This window comes from Furipterus horrens, unplaced genomic scaffold, assembly GCF_987537825.1.
Source record: "Furipterus horrens unplaced genomic scaffold, mFurHor1.1.pri manual_scaffold_2, whole genome shotgun sequence".
Classification (NCBI taxonomy): Eukaryota; Metazoa; Chordata; class Mammalia; order Chiroptera; family Furipteridae; genus Furipterus; species Furipterus horrens.
Window position 1 is genome coordinate 99,407,649 of NW_028327172.1, and position 16,611 is coordinate 99,424,259.

Consider the following 16,611-nt stretch of genomic DNA (forward strand, 5'->3'; position numbering starts at 1 on the left):
CCTGCAACCCAGGCATGTGCCCTGACTGGGAAACAAACCAGCGACCCTTTGGTTCACAGGCCAGTGCTCAATCCACTGAGCCACATCAGCCAGGGCTGAACATTAATTTTTTAAGTCAGGATCACATAACAAACTCCAAAGTACATTTCATTCTGTTTCTCTCTTACATTCTGAGTAGATCAATTCAGCAACTTAGATCATAGTGCTAATTTGCTTGATTCTTATATGAAAAAGAAAATTTCTGCTTCCTATAAGCAACACTCTTAATCCAAGCCAGCAAATTGGATATCTACAGCTTTGATCTAAAGATGACCAAATTGCCCTGGCCAGGTAGCTCAGTTAGTTACAGTGTCGTCCCCATATGCCAGGGTTGTGAGTTAGATCATGGTCAGGGCACATATAAGAAGCAACCAATGAATACATAAATAAATGAAACAACAAAGCAATCTTTCTCTTTCTCTCCCCCCTCCTCCCCAATCTCCCTCCTCTCTCAAATCAATTAAAAAAAAAAAAAAAAGAACTGAGTTAGATGAGTTTGAATAGTTTTCAAAGTGTGACAACACTAGATGTCTTAGACCCAATTATCCTTTTGAAAATGCAATGACTTCATTTTTGCCTCATACCTGAGTGACGTACTGAGCTGGAAGCACTGCATAACCCACATTCCCTGTCCCCGGAGCTGGTGCCAGCACAGTGCCTGGTGGCAGGTTAGTGAGGTTTGGCTGGATCTGTGGCAGTGGGGTGGCAGGCATGATGAGCCGTTGCTGTGGCTGGCTAGTAGTAACTATTTGTGAAGTTGGATTGATTGGTTTTGGAACCACCTAAAAAAAAGAAAGTATAACAGTAATTACAAAATTAAATTTTGCAACTTCTCAACTCAGTATATATCTCTTGTACTTAAATCTTAACTTTCGCCTGTGGCCATCTTGGTGGCTGCTCTTGGTTGAGGGCCGTCCCCACCTAAGGCGGGAAGATGGTGGCCACAAAGACAACGAAAAAGTCACTGGAGTTGATCAACTCTAGACTTCAACTTGTTATGAAAAGTAGAAAATACATGCTAGGGTACAAGAAGTCTCTGAAAATGATCAGACAAGGCAAAGCAAAACTGGTCATCTTCGCCAACAACTGTCCAGCCTTGAGGAAATCTAAAATACAGCACTACACCACATGGGCTAAGAGTAATGTCCATCACTACAATGGCAATAATACTGAATTGGGCAGAGCATGTTGAAAATACTATAGAGTATGCACATTGCTATCACTGATCCAGGTGATTCTGACATCATTAGAAGCATGCCGAAACAGATTGGTTTAAAGTGAATCATGCAAATTTTTTCTTTACTAACACTGGCCAGAGCTTAATTAAAAAAACAAACAAAAAACCCTAAAAAAAAAAAAAAAAACAAAACAAAACCCTTTTAATTTTAGAAGTAAATTGTCTGTTTGAGAGAGACTAAGAAAAAGGTTCTGAGATACTCACTTGTTTGACAGCCTGTGTAGACACAAGTGGAACTGACATCCGCACTGGAGTGGTACTAACCACAGGCTTTGCTTTTTTAAAAGGGAGAAAAAAGGGACAGTTTACTTTCAGAAAACAATATTTGAAGTATCTTAGTTCTCTCAAGATAACCTCATGAAAGAGCTTAACAAATTCCACCTGCTTCCTATTTGGAGTAATATTTAATCAGTATAATTACCTTTTAAAATTCCTTAGCCCATCTACCAGGTAGTTATAGTCGCTTTATGAGGGAATTTTTTCATTTAAGACATTCTTCCAAAAAACTTCAATCTGTATTCAGATGATTTATACATTCACTGCTAAATACAGTCAGATGAAATGGTGCATAAATTTTAAAACCTGCCTTTCAGGAGCTTGGGTAACAATGCTGTTCTATACTATTTCTAAATGCTGTGTTTGCATTCAAACCAGAGAAATGGTCATTGTTGTATAATTCACTATTTGCAGCATACCTGTTAAAAGGCAGCACAGCAGCAGGAAGATAAAGAATATTTATGGGCTCTTAAATAATCAAACCCTGGGGATTCAAATCCTAATTCTGCTATTTTCTAACTGCTTAAACTCTTTGCTTGTATCTCCATCTTCAATATGGAGGTAGTATCTCCCTTAAAGAGTATAAGGATAAAATATGTTGAATCATAAAAATGTATTAGAATAGTGCCCAACAAATAGTAAATATTCAGTAAGTGTTAGATGCCATTACTATCATTGTTTTTATTACTACAACCATTACGTACTACTATGTAAGTGGCATTGTGGATAGTGTTCCGGGGAACCTGAAGTACAAGATACCTGCTCAAAGAGACTACATTCAAGTAGAGCAGAATAGATAGTACCCAAAGAAAACAAATACTGTTAAAAAAAGAGAAAGTGCTGTGGGAGTTCAAAGGAGGCAGAGAATGGGAGTACGACAAGAATGCATTGAGGGCACAGTGTCTGAGGTGACTCTTGATCAGTGGACAGGTTGCAGAGAGGACACAGACTGGAGGAGGCCAGTCCACGCAGAGGCCAAATGAGAAGTGGAGGCTGGATGCTGGGAAGCTGCAAAGCATTTCATAAAATGTTGGTGAACAGACCAGATTGGTTAGAACCTAGGGTTAAAGTAGGCAAGCACAGGCAAAAGGCAGATTGCAGCTGTTTTGAAGACCTTGAATGTCCGGGTAGAAATCTGTATTTTTAATTCAGTAGGCAATGAAAAGTTTCTAAGGATTCTAAAGTACAGAAATACTATTGAAATAGCACAAAAAGAAACTGTACTTACAAGCAGTGTGTAAAACAGAATGGAGTTGCAAGAAACAAGGAAAATTAGAAGAATGCTAATGATGAAGGTCTAATCTGGGGTGACAGCACTGGGAATGGAAGAAAAGATCTGCAGAGACACGGTGGAGATGAAAGGACACGAATTAATCAACCACTTGTCTGGCAAAAATTGTAAGTATAAGGGAAGAAAAATCATTGCAAAGTTATCAAGTAGCTGGGAAAATGAAAGTTACTAAAACTAAAAATTCAAGGATGAGCTTATTTAAAGGGAAGGTGAAACCTGACACAGAGACATGGCATGATGAAATTCAGGACACAGACTGGCACTAGACCTATTATGTTTGGACCAAAAGAAATAAAACATTTCATTTTGCCTACTCCCACTTCCAGGGTCTAAAAAAGGGATTTAGAAAGAAAAAAAGAAAATCCCTTTGAGTTTTATTTATGCAAATAGTCTAGAGCCTGGTGTGAAAGTGAGAGATTAAGAAGATGGGATCTAAACTGCCCTGAACCATAAAAGAAAAATTTAAAAAGACTTCCTTTGATAGAAAGGCTGAGAGGGTTGATGGCTGAAGACCTAAAGCTGAGAGTCCTGGAAGAACATTAAAGTACTCTGACCTTAAAGGGAGCAGGCCCCTGCAGCAAGGTGACAACCTCGGGAGAAAGGGGAAGGGAGGCAACCTGCAGAAAGTGTGTAATTGGTGGTGACAACTGCATATCCCTGAATACAAAAGAAACCACTAAACGGTATGATTAACAAGGGTGAATTTTACAGTAGGTATGACTTATATCTCAATAATGTTGCTATACAAAGAGTGTATGGCCATAAATCATAAGAGCAGTGACATCTGATACCTGATGTGAAAGTTTCCTGTTCTGTTTGATTCTCCTCACTTTATCTTTAGTAAGCTTACAATAAGTATTGTAGACTGGTCTCAGCAATACTATAAGGAATTAAAAACCTGAATTCATGCTTGGGACATAGAAGATTTTGAAACTAGTTCAACAAGAAGAATATAAGAACTTCCAAACGGTCTGTGAAATAATGGGAAAGGAGTGTGTGGCCCATCCTCAGACTCTGGTGTTTCTTATTTGGATAATAAAGAAAGGGTATACAAAGCACACGCAAAAGAGCTAGAAAATTTGGAAACCTAGGTTTACATTAGTTTGGCATCTGTACTCTGAGTTTTAACTGAAACCTGAGGAATGAAGAAAACAGAACACTATAAATTACCTGGGGGTGGGGGCCATATTGATGTTCTACAGTAAGTTAGTAGTCTATATCTCATCCTCCTTAATATTACTACTATTGTAGTATTCACAGAAGCTTGCATAATCTTTTATTTTTTAGTCTTTAACAAGAATTCTGAACAACCCTTTTAGAACAGCACCTTCCAAACTTCAGAAACCATACCTGCAAGTTCTTGAGACTTCCTAATTTCTTAAACTGATTTCCTCCCTCACCAAAATGGTAGATTATACTCTAAAACGGTTAACTAAGCACTCTTCTGGGTCTTTCTACAGTGCTGCCCACCATCCAGCTGGCAATTTACAGTTCCAGCCTTTGAAGACTAATTTTTGTATGGCTTTGGTGGGAAAATGTTTAAGATGAGCTCAATTCCCTTTGGCATAGGTAAATTGCTCACAGAAAATTAAGCCCTTAGAATAAGAAATAATAATACATTTGATAAACTACAGCAACTATTTAGTGTATCTCTAATAAAAACTGTAAAGTTAACTCATTATTCCTGTGATATAATATATACTAAATATACCCAGATCTTTTATGGGATAGGAAATATAGGAAAGATAATATCACGTGAGTAAAGTGTATGTGAGAGTGTGAAAGAGGTTATATAAAGAGAAGGAAACCCTGGCTACTGTGGCTCAGTGGATTGAGCATCGGCCTGCGAACCAAGTGTCACTGGTTCGATTCTCAGTCAGGGCACATGACTAGGTTGCACGTCAGGTCCCCAGTTGGGGGCACGAGTGAGAGGCAACCACATAGTGATGTTTCTCTCCCTCTCTTTCTCCTTTCCCTTCTTTCTAAAAATAAACAAACAAATAAATAATAACTTAAAAAAAAGAGAGAGAGAAGGAGCCAGAGAGACAGACTGGAGAAGAGAGAGGGAAAGTTGAAGGTGGAAAGCACAAAAAGGAAAGAACAGGGAAGTAGAAGGGGGAGGTAGGTGGGATAAGGAATTTCCAGGAGACAATAGGGAGAAGCAGAAAAACAGATACGAAGTTGGAAAAGAAGGCATCAATAAATACACTAGAATTATGACACGTCTAACCCATTCCTCTGCTCTTCCTGCATGTTCAGCTTCCTTTTCTGCTTAATACCAAAGGCTTATTCTTGATGAGTAAATTAGTCTTAACCTTACACTGAAATGGACACTCAGCATATTGTGTGCTCACAAACAAACACATAAAATATAACCAATTGCATCTAATGACTGCTTTATGATATCTAAGGAAACTGAACTTATAGTATTGGGTTGGCCAAAAAGTCCATAAGATTTATTCTGTTAAAAAAAAAAAAAGGCATTTTTCATTTTCACCAATAACTTTATTGATTTGGATATTTTGAGTATGTTGGCTATCTCCCGTCGAACATGGTATAATGCTGACTGTTCTCAGTGTCTTGACTGGATTGCTATCAGCTTCAACTGTCTACCCGATTGTGGAGCCATTGTCCAGCAAGAAATTTTGCAAACCACTTTTGACAGGTTCAATCAGTCTCAGCACCTTCTCCATACACAGCACAAATCTTTTCTTTGCGTTTCAACTGCATCTTTACCTTCTTGAAATAATAAAGCATAATATGCTGAAAATGTTGTGTATTTTCTTCCATCTTCAATATTAAAATGGCTACACAAAAATTCACCAATTTTAATTTTTTTTAATTTAAATGCACACCGATATGACAGCTGTCAGTGTTATCTAACAAAATTGTTTTGAATAAAGTTAAAGACAACTAAGTGCTACTAGAGCCATCTTATAGAAAAAAAATCAAATGAATTTTTTGGCCAAACCAATACTTCCCTTAGTACTGTGCTAAGTTTAAGTATTGAGAGAATATAAAATTTGATTCCCCTAGTCAGCAATATGTTTCATTTTTTCTCTCATTAAGAATACTATAATAAGAGATTTTCTTCCACAATCAGCTTAAAGAGGAATTTGAAAATATAAATACATGATTTGTCTAATTTTAATGGAATATACACTAAAATAGTTTCCTTCGTGCGTCCTCCATTTTTCTCTCTTCAATAATTTACAAAATAGATTTTCTCTTAGGTAAACTAGCTATCCATCAGCAATAGATAGCTCCAACCTCCTGATTCCTTAATAAAAAGGGAAAAATAAAGAAGTGGTTTTTAATTCTTCTGTTTACACCCAGTAAACAATAAATCACTCACTTGCCATCAACTGCTTTTTGATGTCACTGGAATATGCAGCAGTCTTCCAAGGAAAAAAATTAGGCCCTAAACTATAAACTGTCCTGATTCTCTCACAACATTCAATTTTTTAAATATGGAAAAAGGTTATATTGCATGAGTTTATGTTTCAAGTGGTAGAAAGGATTAAACACAATCAGAAAATGGAAGGATTATAAACAGAAACACCTTCCAGGAAAAATAAAACTCAGCAAAATAACAGAACATTTCAATGGCTTTTTATTAACAAGTACAGATTCAAAATAAGAATACAAGTGATATAAGTTCTTACTTATCATTTATACCTTTCCTACGGGTCATTTCAGCTGATCCAAACCTTAGTAAGCATCTTCATAATTTAGAAAATAAGATAAATAATTTGGCTCCATCTAAATTTATCCCAATGGCATAACTAGTAGGCTTTTAAGCTAGCAATAAGATGGCCAACTGCAAATTGATGAATAATTATGATTATCTGGTGGTACAGCACACTGTGTACCACCGTCTAATAGAATATATAAAATCATGATTCTATTTCACTGCTTTTTAGAATAGCTGCTGATTCAAACTCTTAGGTGAAATGCTATACTTAATCAGGATTTTGGCAAGGACTGATGTTCTTTAATAATGTTCAAAGCATTAATTACTATTTTTAAAAAATGGTTACTAACCTTGCTGAAGAGCCTGAGAGTTTGTACTGGGATTCTGACTGACTGGCTGGGTTGAGCTACTGGCTGTTGTGGCAGTAACAAGTCGGACATAATGAAACTTGCTTCCAGGCACTTGGATCTGCTGGACGTTGGGAGCAGTTGCCAGAGGAATAATTGTCTTAAATTGTGATGTGCTCATGCCTCCAACAGTGATGGTCTGCACAGCTGATTTCACTGCCTATTAAACAATACAACATGGCTATCATTAATCTGGTATTTAACTTTCCTACACCTTTTAACTTAAGGCAATTGCTCAAGTAAAAGTATGTTCCTGTACTTCATCAAAAGCTGTTGAAAGGAATAACATGTTCAAAGAGAAATGAAAAGAACAGTAGTGAATATAGGCGTGAAACCACAATTAATGAGTTCTGTCTCCCATCTCTAGTAGTCAATATCCTTGATAATCCAGGTCAGATGACTTGCTATGGAGAAATTATTACTTAAGTTATAAAAACTTACACAGTTGTGTTAGTATCAGGTAAAATTTATAAGAAAAAGATTATTTAAAAATTCCCAGAATGAAGCTTCATATTCAATACAGAATAAAAAGGATACAGACCCGCCAAATAAACTATTTCAAATTTCATTTTCCCATGTTCTAAAGGAGAAAGAAAACCCCCAAAGCCCTCTTTAAGTCTATTCACTTCCGAAAGGCTTACAGCACTCCAAATACAAATGTACCCACTAACATATGGGTAGGACAGAAAATTCAGTCTAGAATTACACCAACTTGGTTGTCTAGGGAAACTAACTAATTTTGGGTGATTCAGATCTCAGACAATAAAATCATTTTTAATTTTTTCCTTCAGTCCAGCTTCCTAAAATGCTAAATGAAACATAAGAAGCATAACAGAACAAATGTCTTTTAAGTTTCTTTAATCAATGTTTAATCAACACTGTATAGAAGACTGTCATACAAAGCCAACGTCCAGACAAAATTCTCTAACTACTTCTGTATTATTTTATAAAGAATCACATTCCCCCCTATTTTTCAAAAATCCCTCATGTTAAAATGGTAACTAACATGATGGAGGCTATCTATATCCATTATGTGAATAATAATTTATGAAAGAATAATTCTGAAGAATTTGAACATTTTCTTAAAAGCCCAGAAAATTTTTTAAAAAGAGAAGAATATCATTTAGTTTGGAAATTCTACGGGTAATAGTGAAAGATTACTTCAGCATAAAATAATTCACATATTATCACTAAGCAGAGGCACCACAAAGTAGACTTAAAATAAAGATGAGAGATAATAGCTATTACGGTCAGTGAGATAAATGAAAATATAAAACTTAAGAGATAAAATGCCTACATATAGAAGATACTGAAAATCAAGCAACCTAGGACATAAATATGTACAATGGTGTAAGACATGGTCCTTGTTATATCAACTCGAAATGGGGCAAAAACACTACCTTAAGAAATAAAGCGCCTCAAGCGTAACAGTTAAATGTATTGGTTATTTAATACATATACATGACAGTGCTTTAAAAAAAGAACTCTAAGTAAGATTGTGTGAATTACCTGATTTAAACCCAGCAACCACTTTATTAGCTAGATATAGCATGGCACAAAGTACAGTGGCTGCTTTAGTAAAGTTTGCACAGTACATACTATGTGTACCTTTTTCCATTTCTTTACTTCCAACTTTTCTATATCCTAAACTTCAAGCTACAACTCTTACAAGCAGTATGAAAGTGGGTCCTTAAAATAATCAGATTTGACTATATTTTTAATCAGCATCTTTACATCTAACATAATTAAATATTTGAATTTCAATCTGCCATTGTACTTCTTTCTATTTGAACCACTTACCATCTTCTGTTAATTTTTTTCTCTCCTTTCTTGCCTTTTTTTGGTTAAATATTTTATGATTTCATTTTCCAATTGTTTCATTTTATATATACCCCATAAACTTACCCGTTCTGTCCTTTCCTTAAATGCAGGTCTGATAATGAGAAGTTTTCTCCACTTTCTCAAAATATCTAATCCTTTCTCAATATTTGATAAATACACTAAATTTTTAATAGCTGTTTTAAGTTTGAAAATACTATCCATCATAAAAATATTCATGATTCCTTTTCATAGTTTCTAATTCTCTGCTGAAGTTTTTCATCTTGTTAAAGAAATTTACAAATACAGTAGTCCTTTATATCGCGGTTCACTTATCACGGCCTCACTGTATTGCGGGATTTTTAAAAATATTATATTTAATTATTTATCGCGGATTTTTCACTATATCACGGGATTTTGCAGTACCATATACGTATGTTGTTAAAGTTATGTAGGTTTAAGAGTGTAGAATATGTTTAAGAACATAAGTAGTGTTTATAAGAATGTGAAAAAGGTTAATAAGGGAGTGGGAAAGATTAATAAGGGATTTGGAATGGTTTGTAAGTATGTGGGAAGGGTTTATAAAGCCTTAAAGTATGTATAAATACTAAAATAAATGTAAGGTTCCTACTTCGCGAATTTTCACCTATCGCGGGGGGGGGGGGTGTCTAGAATGTAATACCCGCGATAAGTGCGAGAATACTGTACATTAATATTAGATATTTTAAAAGTCTGAGTCTGATAATTCCATTGCCTATATCTCTTGGTTTTGAATAATTTGACCCGGTTGCCCAGTATGCCTGATGATTTCTGACTAAATGCCAGTTTTTTCTTTTAAAGTATATTTTATTCATTATGCTATTACAGTAGTCCCAATTTCTTTACTCTTTGTTCCCCTCCATCTAGTAACCCCTTTCCCTCCAGCTATCCCACCCCACTTAGTTCATGTCCATGGGTTGTGCATAAGAGTTCTTTGGCTTCATCCTTTCCTACATTATTCTTAACTTCCCCCTGTCTATTTTGTACCTACTGATTATGCTTCTTAATCCCTTCACCATTTCCCCATTTCTCCACCTTCCCCTTCTAGCTGATAACCCTTCAAATGATCCCCATACCTATGATTCTGCTCCTGTTCTGGTTGTTTGCTTAGTTTGTTGTTGTTTTTACTTTTTAGATTCTGTTGTTGATACTTGTGAGTTTGTTCTCATTTTAATGTTGAGTTTTGATCTTCTTTTTCTTAAATAAGTCTCTTTAACATTTCAGAGAATAATGACTTGGTGATGATGAACTCCTTTAGCTTTAACTTTTTGTGGAAGCACTTTATCTGCCCTTCCATTCTAAATGATAGCTTTGCTGGATAGAGTAGTCTTGGTTGTAGGTCCTTGCTTTTCATCACATTGAATACTTCTTGCCTGCAAAGTTTTGTTTGAGAAATCAGCCAATAGGCTTATGGGAACCCCTTTGTAGATAACTTTCTGCTTTTCTCTTATTGTTTTTAAGATTCTCTCTTTATCTTTAACCTTTGACATTTTCATTATGATGTGTCTTGGGGTGGTCCTCTTTGTATCTAGACTATTTGGGATTCGCTGTACTTCCTGGACTTGTATGTCTATTTCCTTTGCCAAATTTGGGAAGTTTTCCTTCATTGTTTTCTCACATAAGCTTTCAATTTCTTGCTCTTCCTCTTCTCCTTCTAGCACCCATATGATTCGGATGTTGGCACATTTAAAGTTGTCCCAGAGGTTCCTAAGCCTCTCCTCATTTTTTTCAATTCTTGTTTCCTCATTCTGTACTGGTTGACTCTTTATTTCTTCCTTATGTTCCAAATCATTAATCTGAACCCTGGTTTCCTTCCCTTTACCATTGGTTTTGTGTGGATCTTCCTTTGTTTCATTTAGCATAGCCTTCAGTTCTTCCGTTATGTGTTTGCTGTACTTAAGCATATCTGTCAAGTCTGAGCATCTTCATCACAAGTGTTTTGAACTCTGAGTCTGTTAGGTTTGGCTATCTTGTCATCTGTTAGGTTGGCTATCTCCTCATCAGTTACTTCTCCCACTGAAGCCTTGATCTATTCCCTCCTTTGGGCCATACTTCTCTTGTCTCCTCAACTTGACAGGCTTCTGTGTTTGCCTCTCTGTCTTATGTAGGAGAGCTGTTGCACCTGTTACATTGTAAGGGGCAGAGCCTTAGGTATTTTTCAGTGCAAGGAGACCCGTTTCACCATGTCGTGGCGCTGTATGTGAGGGAGGGGTCTGAGAGGGAACAATGCTGCCTGCTCAGCACTCGCCCCTTTTCCAGGCATTTCTCCTGCTTCCCGTATGGGACTGGTGCCTGTCTAGCTGTTGCCTTGATTGTGGTTCCCAGAGTGGGTGGATGGTGGGTCTGTGGACGTTCTACGACCATGGGGGCCCTCTAAATAACTGGACTCTGCTGAGAAACAGTTTCTTCCTCTGCCCCAACTCCCACTAGTTTCCAGTTAGAAGCAATGAGGCTTTATTTTTGCCGATGCTGGAACCCTGAGCTGCATGGTCTGGTCTGGGGCTGGGAGTGCTCCCCAGGTGTCCCTCCCCAGTTTTTAAAAATGTGTTACTAGGCTTGCTGCCAGTCTGCTGTTGTTGCCACCCTGCTGCCTCTCTGCCCCTCCTATCTGTCTGGATGAGTATTTCTTCTTTATATCTTTCTTTGTTGGACTTCCATGCAGCTCGATTTTCTGGAACTTCTGGTTATCTCCAGTTCTGAGGTAGTTGTATTCCTTCTTAGTTGTGGAGGGAGATGCAGCATGTCTGTCTAGGCCTCCATCTTTGCTGGAAGTCCCAGATATTATTTATAAAACATTAAGATGGTAACTCGAGGCTTTGAATGTTATATTCCTCCAGAGATAATTCACTTAGGCTTCTGGTAGGCAGTTAGGAGTGAGGGCAGATTATCTCCACCAACCACAAATTGAGCTGATCAGAAGCTGAGCTTTAATCTTCAAGAGGCCTTGTCTATTTCTGGTTCATTCTTGCCCTGTCATACTTCAATGGTCACAACCAGGGCTTCAGTGTTTACAGGGTTCCTTCTTGTTGTTGGAGCCTGACCCCAAGTTTTTGTCCATTAGATCTATAAGACTAAAAGATCATCACAGCTCCTCAACTCTCCATGGCCACCTTTTGCTCACCTTCTTAGTCTTTCAGCCACAATTTAAGAAATCAGCACAAACGCTAAGGGGCAGTGTCACAGTGAACATCAGGTAGACTTCCCCAGGCTTCCCTTTACTTCAGGATGGTGGCCTCTGATGTCCTGGCTCCCTTGGTAAGTATCCATTGCCAAATAGATTTTTAAAATATATTTTATTTTGCTTTTTAGTTGTCCTTGGTGGAATGAGTCTGCAACAAGCTAGTTCTATAAGCCAAAAATAGAAAATCCTGAGTTCCTGGGCTTCAATCTGGACTACGTCATTTCCTAGTTAAGTGACTTTGTGCAACTAAGTAAAACGTCTCTGTGTCTAAGTTTCCTCATCTGAAAATGTCAAATGGCACTTTCTCAAAGAACTGTTGTGAGCGTTAAATGAATTATATAAATTGCAAATAATAACTCATATTACAATGATTAATTAATGTGAACTGCTATTTGTATCATCATTATTATGCCAATTAGAAATTGAGAAACTGAAGCTCAGAAAAATTAAGTAACTTCCCCAAAGTCGTGCAGCTAACAAGCAGTAGAGCCAGGATTTGAACAAGATCCAATTCCAAAGCCCATTCTCTTAAGTTAGACATTATAATGCTTTCTGTTACAAATACTTAATGAATAGTTATTAAATGACCAAAGAGCTCTGGCCTGTGTGGCTCAGTTGGTTGGAGCACTGTCCCATAAGCCGAAAGGTTACGGGATCAATACTGGTCAAGGCACATACCAAGGTTGCAGGTTTAGTCCCTGGACGGGGCACCTACAAGAGGCAACCTCTTTCTCCCTCCCTTCCCCTCTCTCTAAAATCAATAAGCATGTCCTTGGGTGAGGATTAAAAAAAAAAAAAAAAAAAGAACTATCTTAAATTCAAAATAACTACTTAACAGGTTATTAGTAGCTGCTGTCAAAAACATGGATTTGAAAATTTTTTTCTATTTGTATAAGCCATTTCTATATTTAAAGATTAATATAATTATGTATTTAACACAAATTTCTTTGATCATTTTCAAATAAGCAAATGACCAAAGTCCTCACTTAATTGAAGGTTTATCTAAAAGAAAAACTAGAACAAAACTCTCTTTTTGTTCTGTAAATGAGGATTCTTATTTGGTTCTATTTGTTAACATGGCTTAGAAATCATTATTTAGACATATGGGCTTTGGTTCCAGTTTGTCTCAGTTTTGTACGTATTCTGGCAAGCAACCTAGTACATCTTCATATCTTTGCTTTTTTATTTATACAGGGAAGAACATTACCACTAAATGAAATTCAAATAGTGCTTTGCGACATGAGCACATTATGTTGGTGATTCCCAGACAGAAAGGGAGACACATTAAGAGGGTATGGGGAGGATAAATGGTGATGGAAGGAGACTTGACTTGGGGAGGTGAACACACAATACAATATACAGATGATGTATTCTAGAATTGTACACCTGAAAGTTATGTTAATTTTATTATCCAATGTCACCCCAATAAATTCAATAAAATTTTTTTTAGAAGATAGCATTTGTTTAATCTACTTCAAAATCAGAATAATAGTTTCCTTAATGCTGGTTGGATAGTGTTTACTACAGTGTGTTTGTTTCACTAAACATTAGCTCTTCAGGATTAGATATTATATGAAATGGACGACTTTTGTCAAATCAATTGGTAAAATTCTAAAGTAAAGAAAGTTAAACAAAGGCCTTTGCTGGGGAACCTCTCAAAGCCTTTACTATGCTAATGAGCATTATAGATTACCTAAAAGGATATGGTATATCCTTTTATAAATAACAGCATTTTCTGGAGGCACTTCTTTTTAAAAATTTGTTTATAATATATTGATGTCAAGAGAAGGGTAGATAGCATTATTCATGTAAAGACACCTTACAGGACATACTTTTTCACAGGAGTTATAATAAAGAACAAAAATAAATAATCCTAAGCAACCTGAACCATAAAAGGCACGTGTGTGAAATTTCTTAAAGAAGCAATTCATATGCATTTCTACCTAAAATATGGCCTAAGATTCAGTTTTAAATCTAGATAAATGGCAGCTAATTTTGGCATAATTTTATGAGTAAAGAGCTTATGTTTTGCTTTTCTTTATTAAAATATAATTGACATAAAAATTATATTTATTTTATACAATATGATGATATCTGTATATAAATGTACATATTGCAAATTGATTACCACAATAAGTTTAGCTGACATTCATCACTGCGCATAATTACAAATAATTATTCCTGTGATAAGAACTTTAAAAATCTACTTACTTAGCAACTTCCAAAAATACAATACAGCAGCAGTCTCCAACCTTTTTGACACCAGGGACCGGTTTTTCCATGGGCAGTTGTGGTAGGGAGACAGGAGACAGAGCTCAGGATAGTTTTGCTTGAGGCCCTGTTCTTAACAGGCCTCAGATGGGTTCCAACCAGTCCGCGGCCCGAGGGTTGGGGAACGCTCCAATACAGTATTTTTTTTTTTTTTTTTTAGTATTTATTTTATTTTTTGAGTTTCTATATACTTTTTACAATACAGCATTATTAACTATAATCGCTATATTAGATCCCCAGAATATATTTATCTTATAACTGAAAGTCTGTACTTTTTGACCACCTTCACACATTTCACCAACACACCCAGCTTCTGGCAACCATCAATCTGTTCTCTGTATCTATGAGTCCATTTTAATTTTTTTAGATTCTACATATAAGTGAGATCACACAGTTGTCTTTCTTTGTCTGACTAACTGCATTTAGTATAATGACCTCTCAAGGTTCATCCATGTTGTTGCAAATGGCAGGATTTCATTCCTTTTTTATAGCCGAATAATATTGTGTGTGTGCTAATAAACATCACATTTTCTTTATCCATTCATCTGTTGATGAGACTTAAGTTGTTTCCATGCCTTGGCTATTGTAAATAATGCTGCAATGAACATGGAGGTGCAGGTATCTTTTAAAAATGGTGATTTCATTTCCTTTGGATAAATAACCAGAAATGAAATTGTTGGATTATATGGTAGTTTAATTATATTTTTAGTTTTTTGGGGAACTTCCATACTCTTTTTCCATAGAGGCTGTACCAATTTACATTCCCTATCAAGCGTGCACAAGGGTTCCTTTTTCTCCACATCCTCACCAACACATTTATTCTGAGAAGTCTTTTTAACAAGTGTGAGGTGATGTCTCACTGTGGCTTTGATTTGCATTTCCCTGATGAGTAGTGATGTTGAGCACTGTTTTATGTGCCTATTGTCCACCTGTATGCCTTCTCTGGAAAAATATCTCTTCAGTTCCTCTGCTCATTATTAAACTAGATTGCTTTAATTCAGTTGTATGAGTTCCTTATATATTTTGGATATTAACTCCATATCAGATACATGATTTATAAATGCTTCCTCCTGTTCCATGGGTTGCCTTTTCATTTTATTGGTTACCTTTGCTGTATAGAAGGTTTTTAGTTTGATCCAGCCCCACTTGTTTACTTTTGCTTTTGGTGTCCAATCCAAAAAATCATTGCCAAAACTGATGTCAAGGAGCTTACCCCTATATTTTCTTCTAAAAGTGTTATGGTTTCAGGTCTTATGTTCACAGTTTTAGTCCATTTTGAGTTGATTTTTGTGCATGGTGTAAAATAGTGGTCCAGTTTCATTCTTTTGGATGTGGCTGTTCAATTTTCCCGACACCATTTACTGAAGAGACTATCCTTTCCCCATTGCATATTCTTGGTTTGTCATAAACTAATTGACAATATACGCATGGATTTATTTCTGGCTCTCCATTCTATTCCACTGATCTATGTATCTGTATTTTTGCCAGTACCATACTGTGTTGATTGCTATAGCTCTGTAATATAGTTTGAAACCAGGGATTCATAGGGTTCCATAAAAATACACTTTTCAAAAATTTGTGACAATGTTTACAGAGCTACCATCACGGAAAAATGTTTACATTATCCTAATTCCCAAACCTTAGGTTATTAAAATAAATAAACCTACCAAGAAGCAAATTTGCAGGCTATAAAATGCTTTCAAGCCAGAAGAGACAAATGAAAATAGAGATAAATACTATATGTACTATATGACTAATGACAGTGACAAAGAGAGATGGATACCAGAACTTTCAGCATTGATTTACTGACTGGTAAAATGTTATTAAATAGGTTTAAGGCATTTGTGGGGTCAATGTACATGGCCTTTCCTCCTCCACGCATGACTGAGGGCTGGTCACAGGATCCCTGGCCAGAAGGAATGTGTATTATTTTGGAAATGGATTATAACTTCCTCCTTATCTCCTTTTGGGAGTGGCTTCCTGTATTGTGACTGCTTCTTGACCTTTTCTCTACACTGAGGTAAGGGAGCTTAGAGTCACATGTAGGACGTGTGCTTCCTTTGTCTGGGACCCCTTAAAGTAGTCTTGGACATAGGGGGTGCAGTCTCTCTTGCACAAACCTGCCTCCATCAGTGCACTCCCCTATAATGTGAGTAATAAATGGCATGTCCACATCTGCTAGTCCACTGGGCAGTTAATTTCTTTTCTGGAATACCACAAATATTTAAGCAATTCCCTGGTATGGAGCTCCTGTGTTATAGCATTCATTTGCTAATTTTCAAGGATATTAACCCAACTTATACTTTATTCACAGTTATGAATTATAATGGCAAGGATGAATAATTTAAATGTGATGTA

The 16,611-nt window shown here is 36.4% G+C and overlaps 1 protein-coding gene across 2 annotated transcripts in view; it reads right to left on the reverse strand.

The window, feature by feature from the left end:
- The window catches only part of LIN54 (lin-54 DREAM MuvB core complex component), a 70,199-nt gene that overhangs the window by 13,150 nt on the left and 40,438 nt on the right, over positions 1-16,611 (reverse strand). For both annotated transcript variants that reach the window (XM_090266230.1, XM_090266231.1), the window contains 3 exons: positions 6,888-7,104; positions 1,481-1,551; positions 624-821 (listed from right to left, as the gene is read on the reverse strand). In XM_090266230.1, coding sequence (XP_090122356.1) covers positions 624-821; positions 1,481-1,551; positions 6,888-7,104 — 486 coding nt within the window. The remainder of the gene's footprint in view (positions 1-623; positions 822-1,480; positions 1,552-6,887; positions 7,105-16,611) is intronic.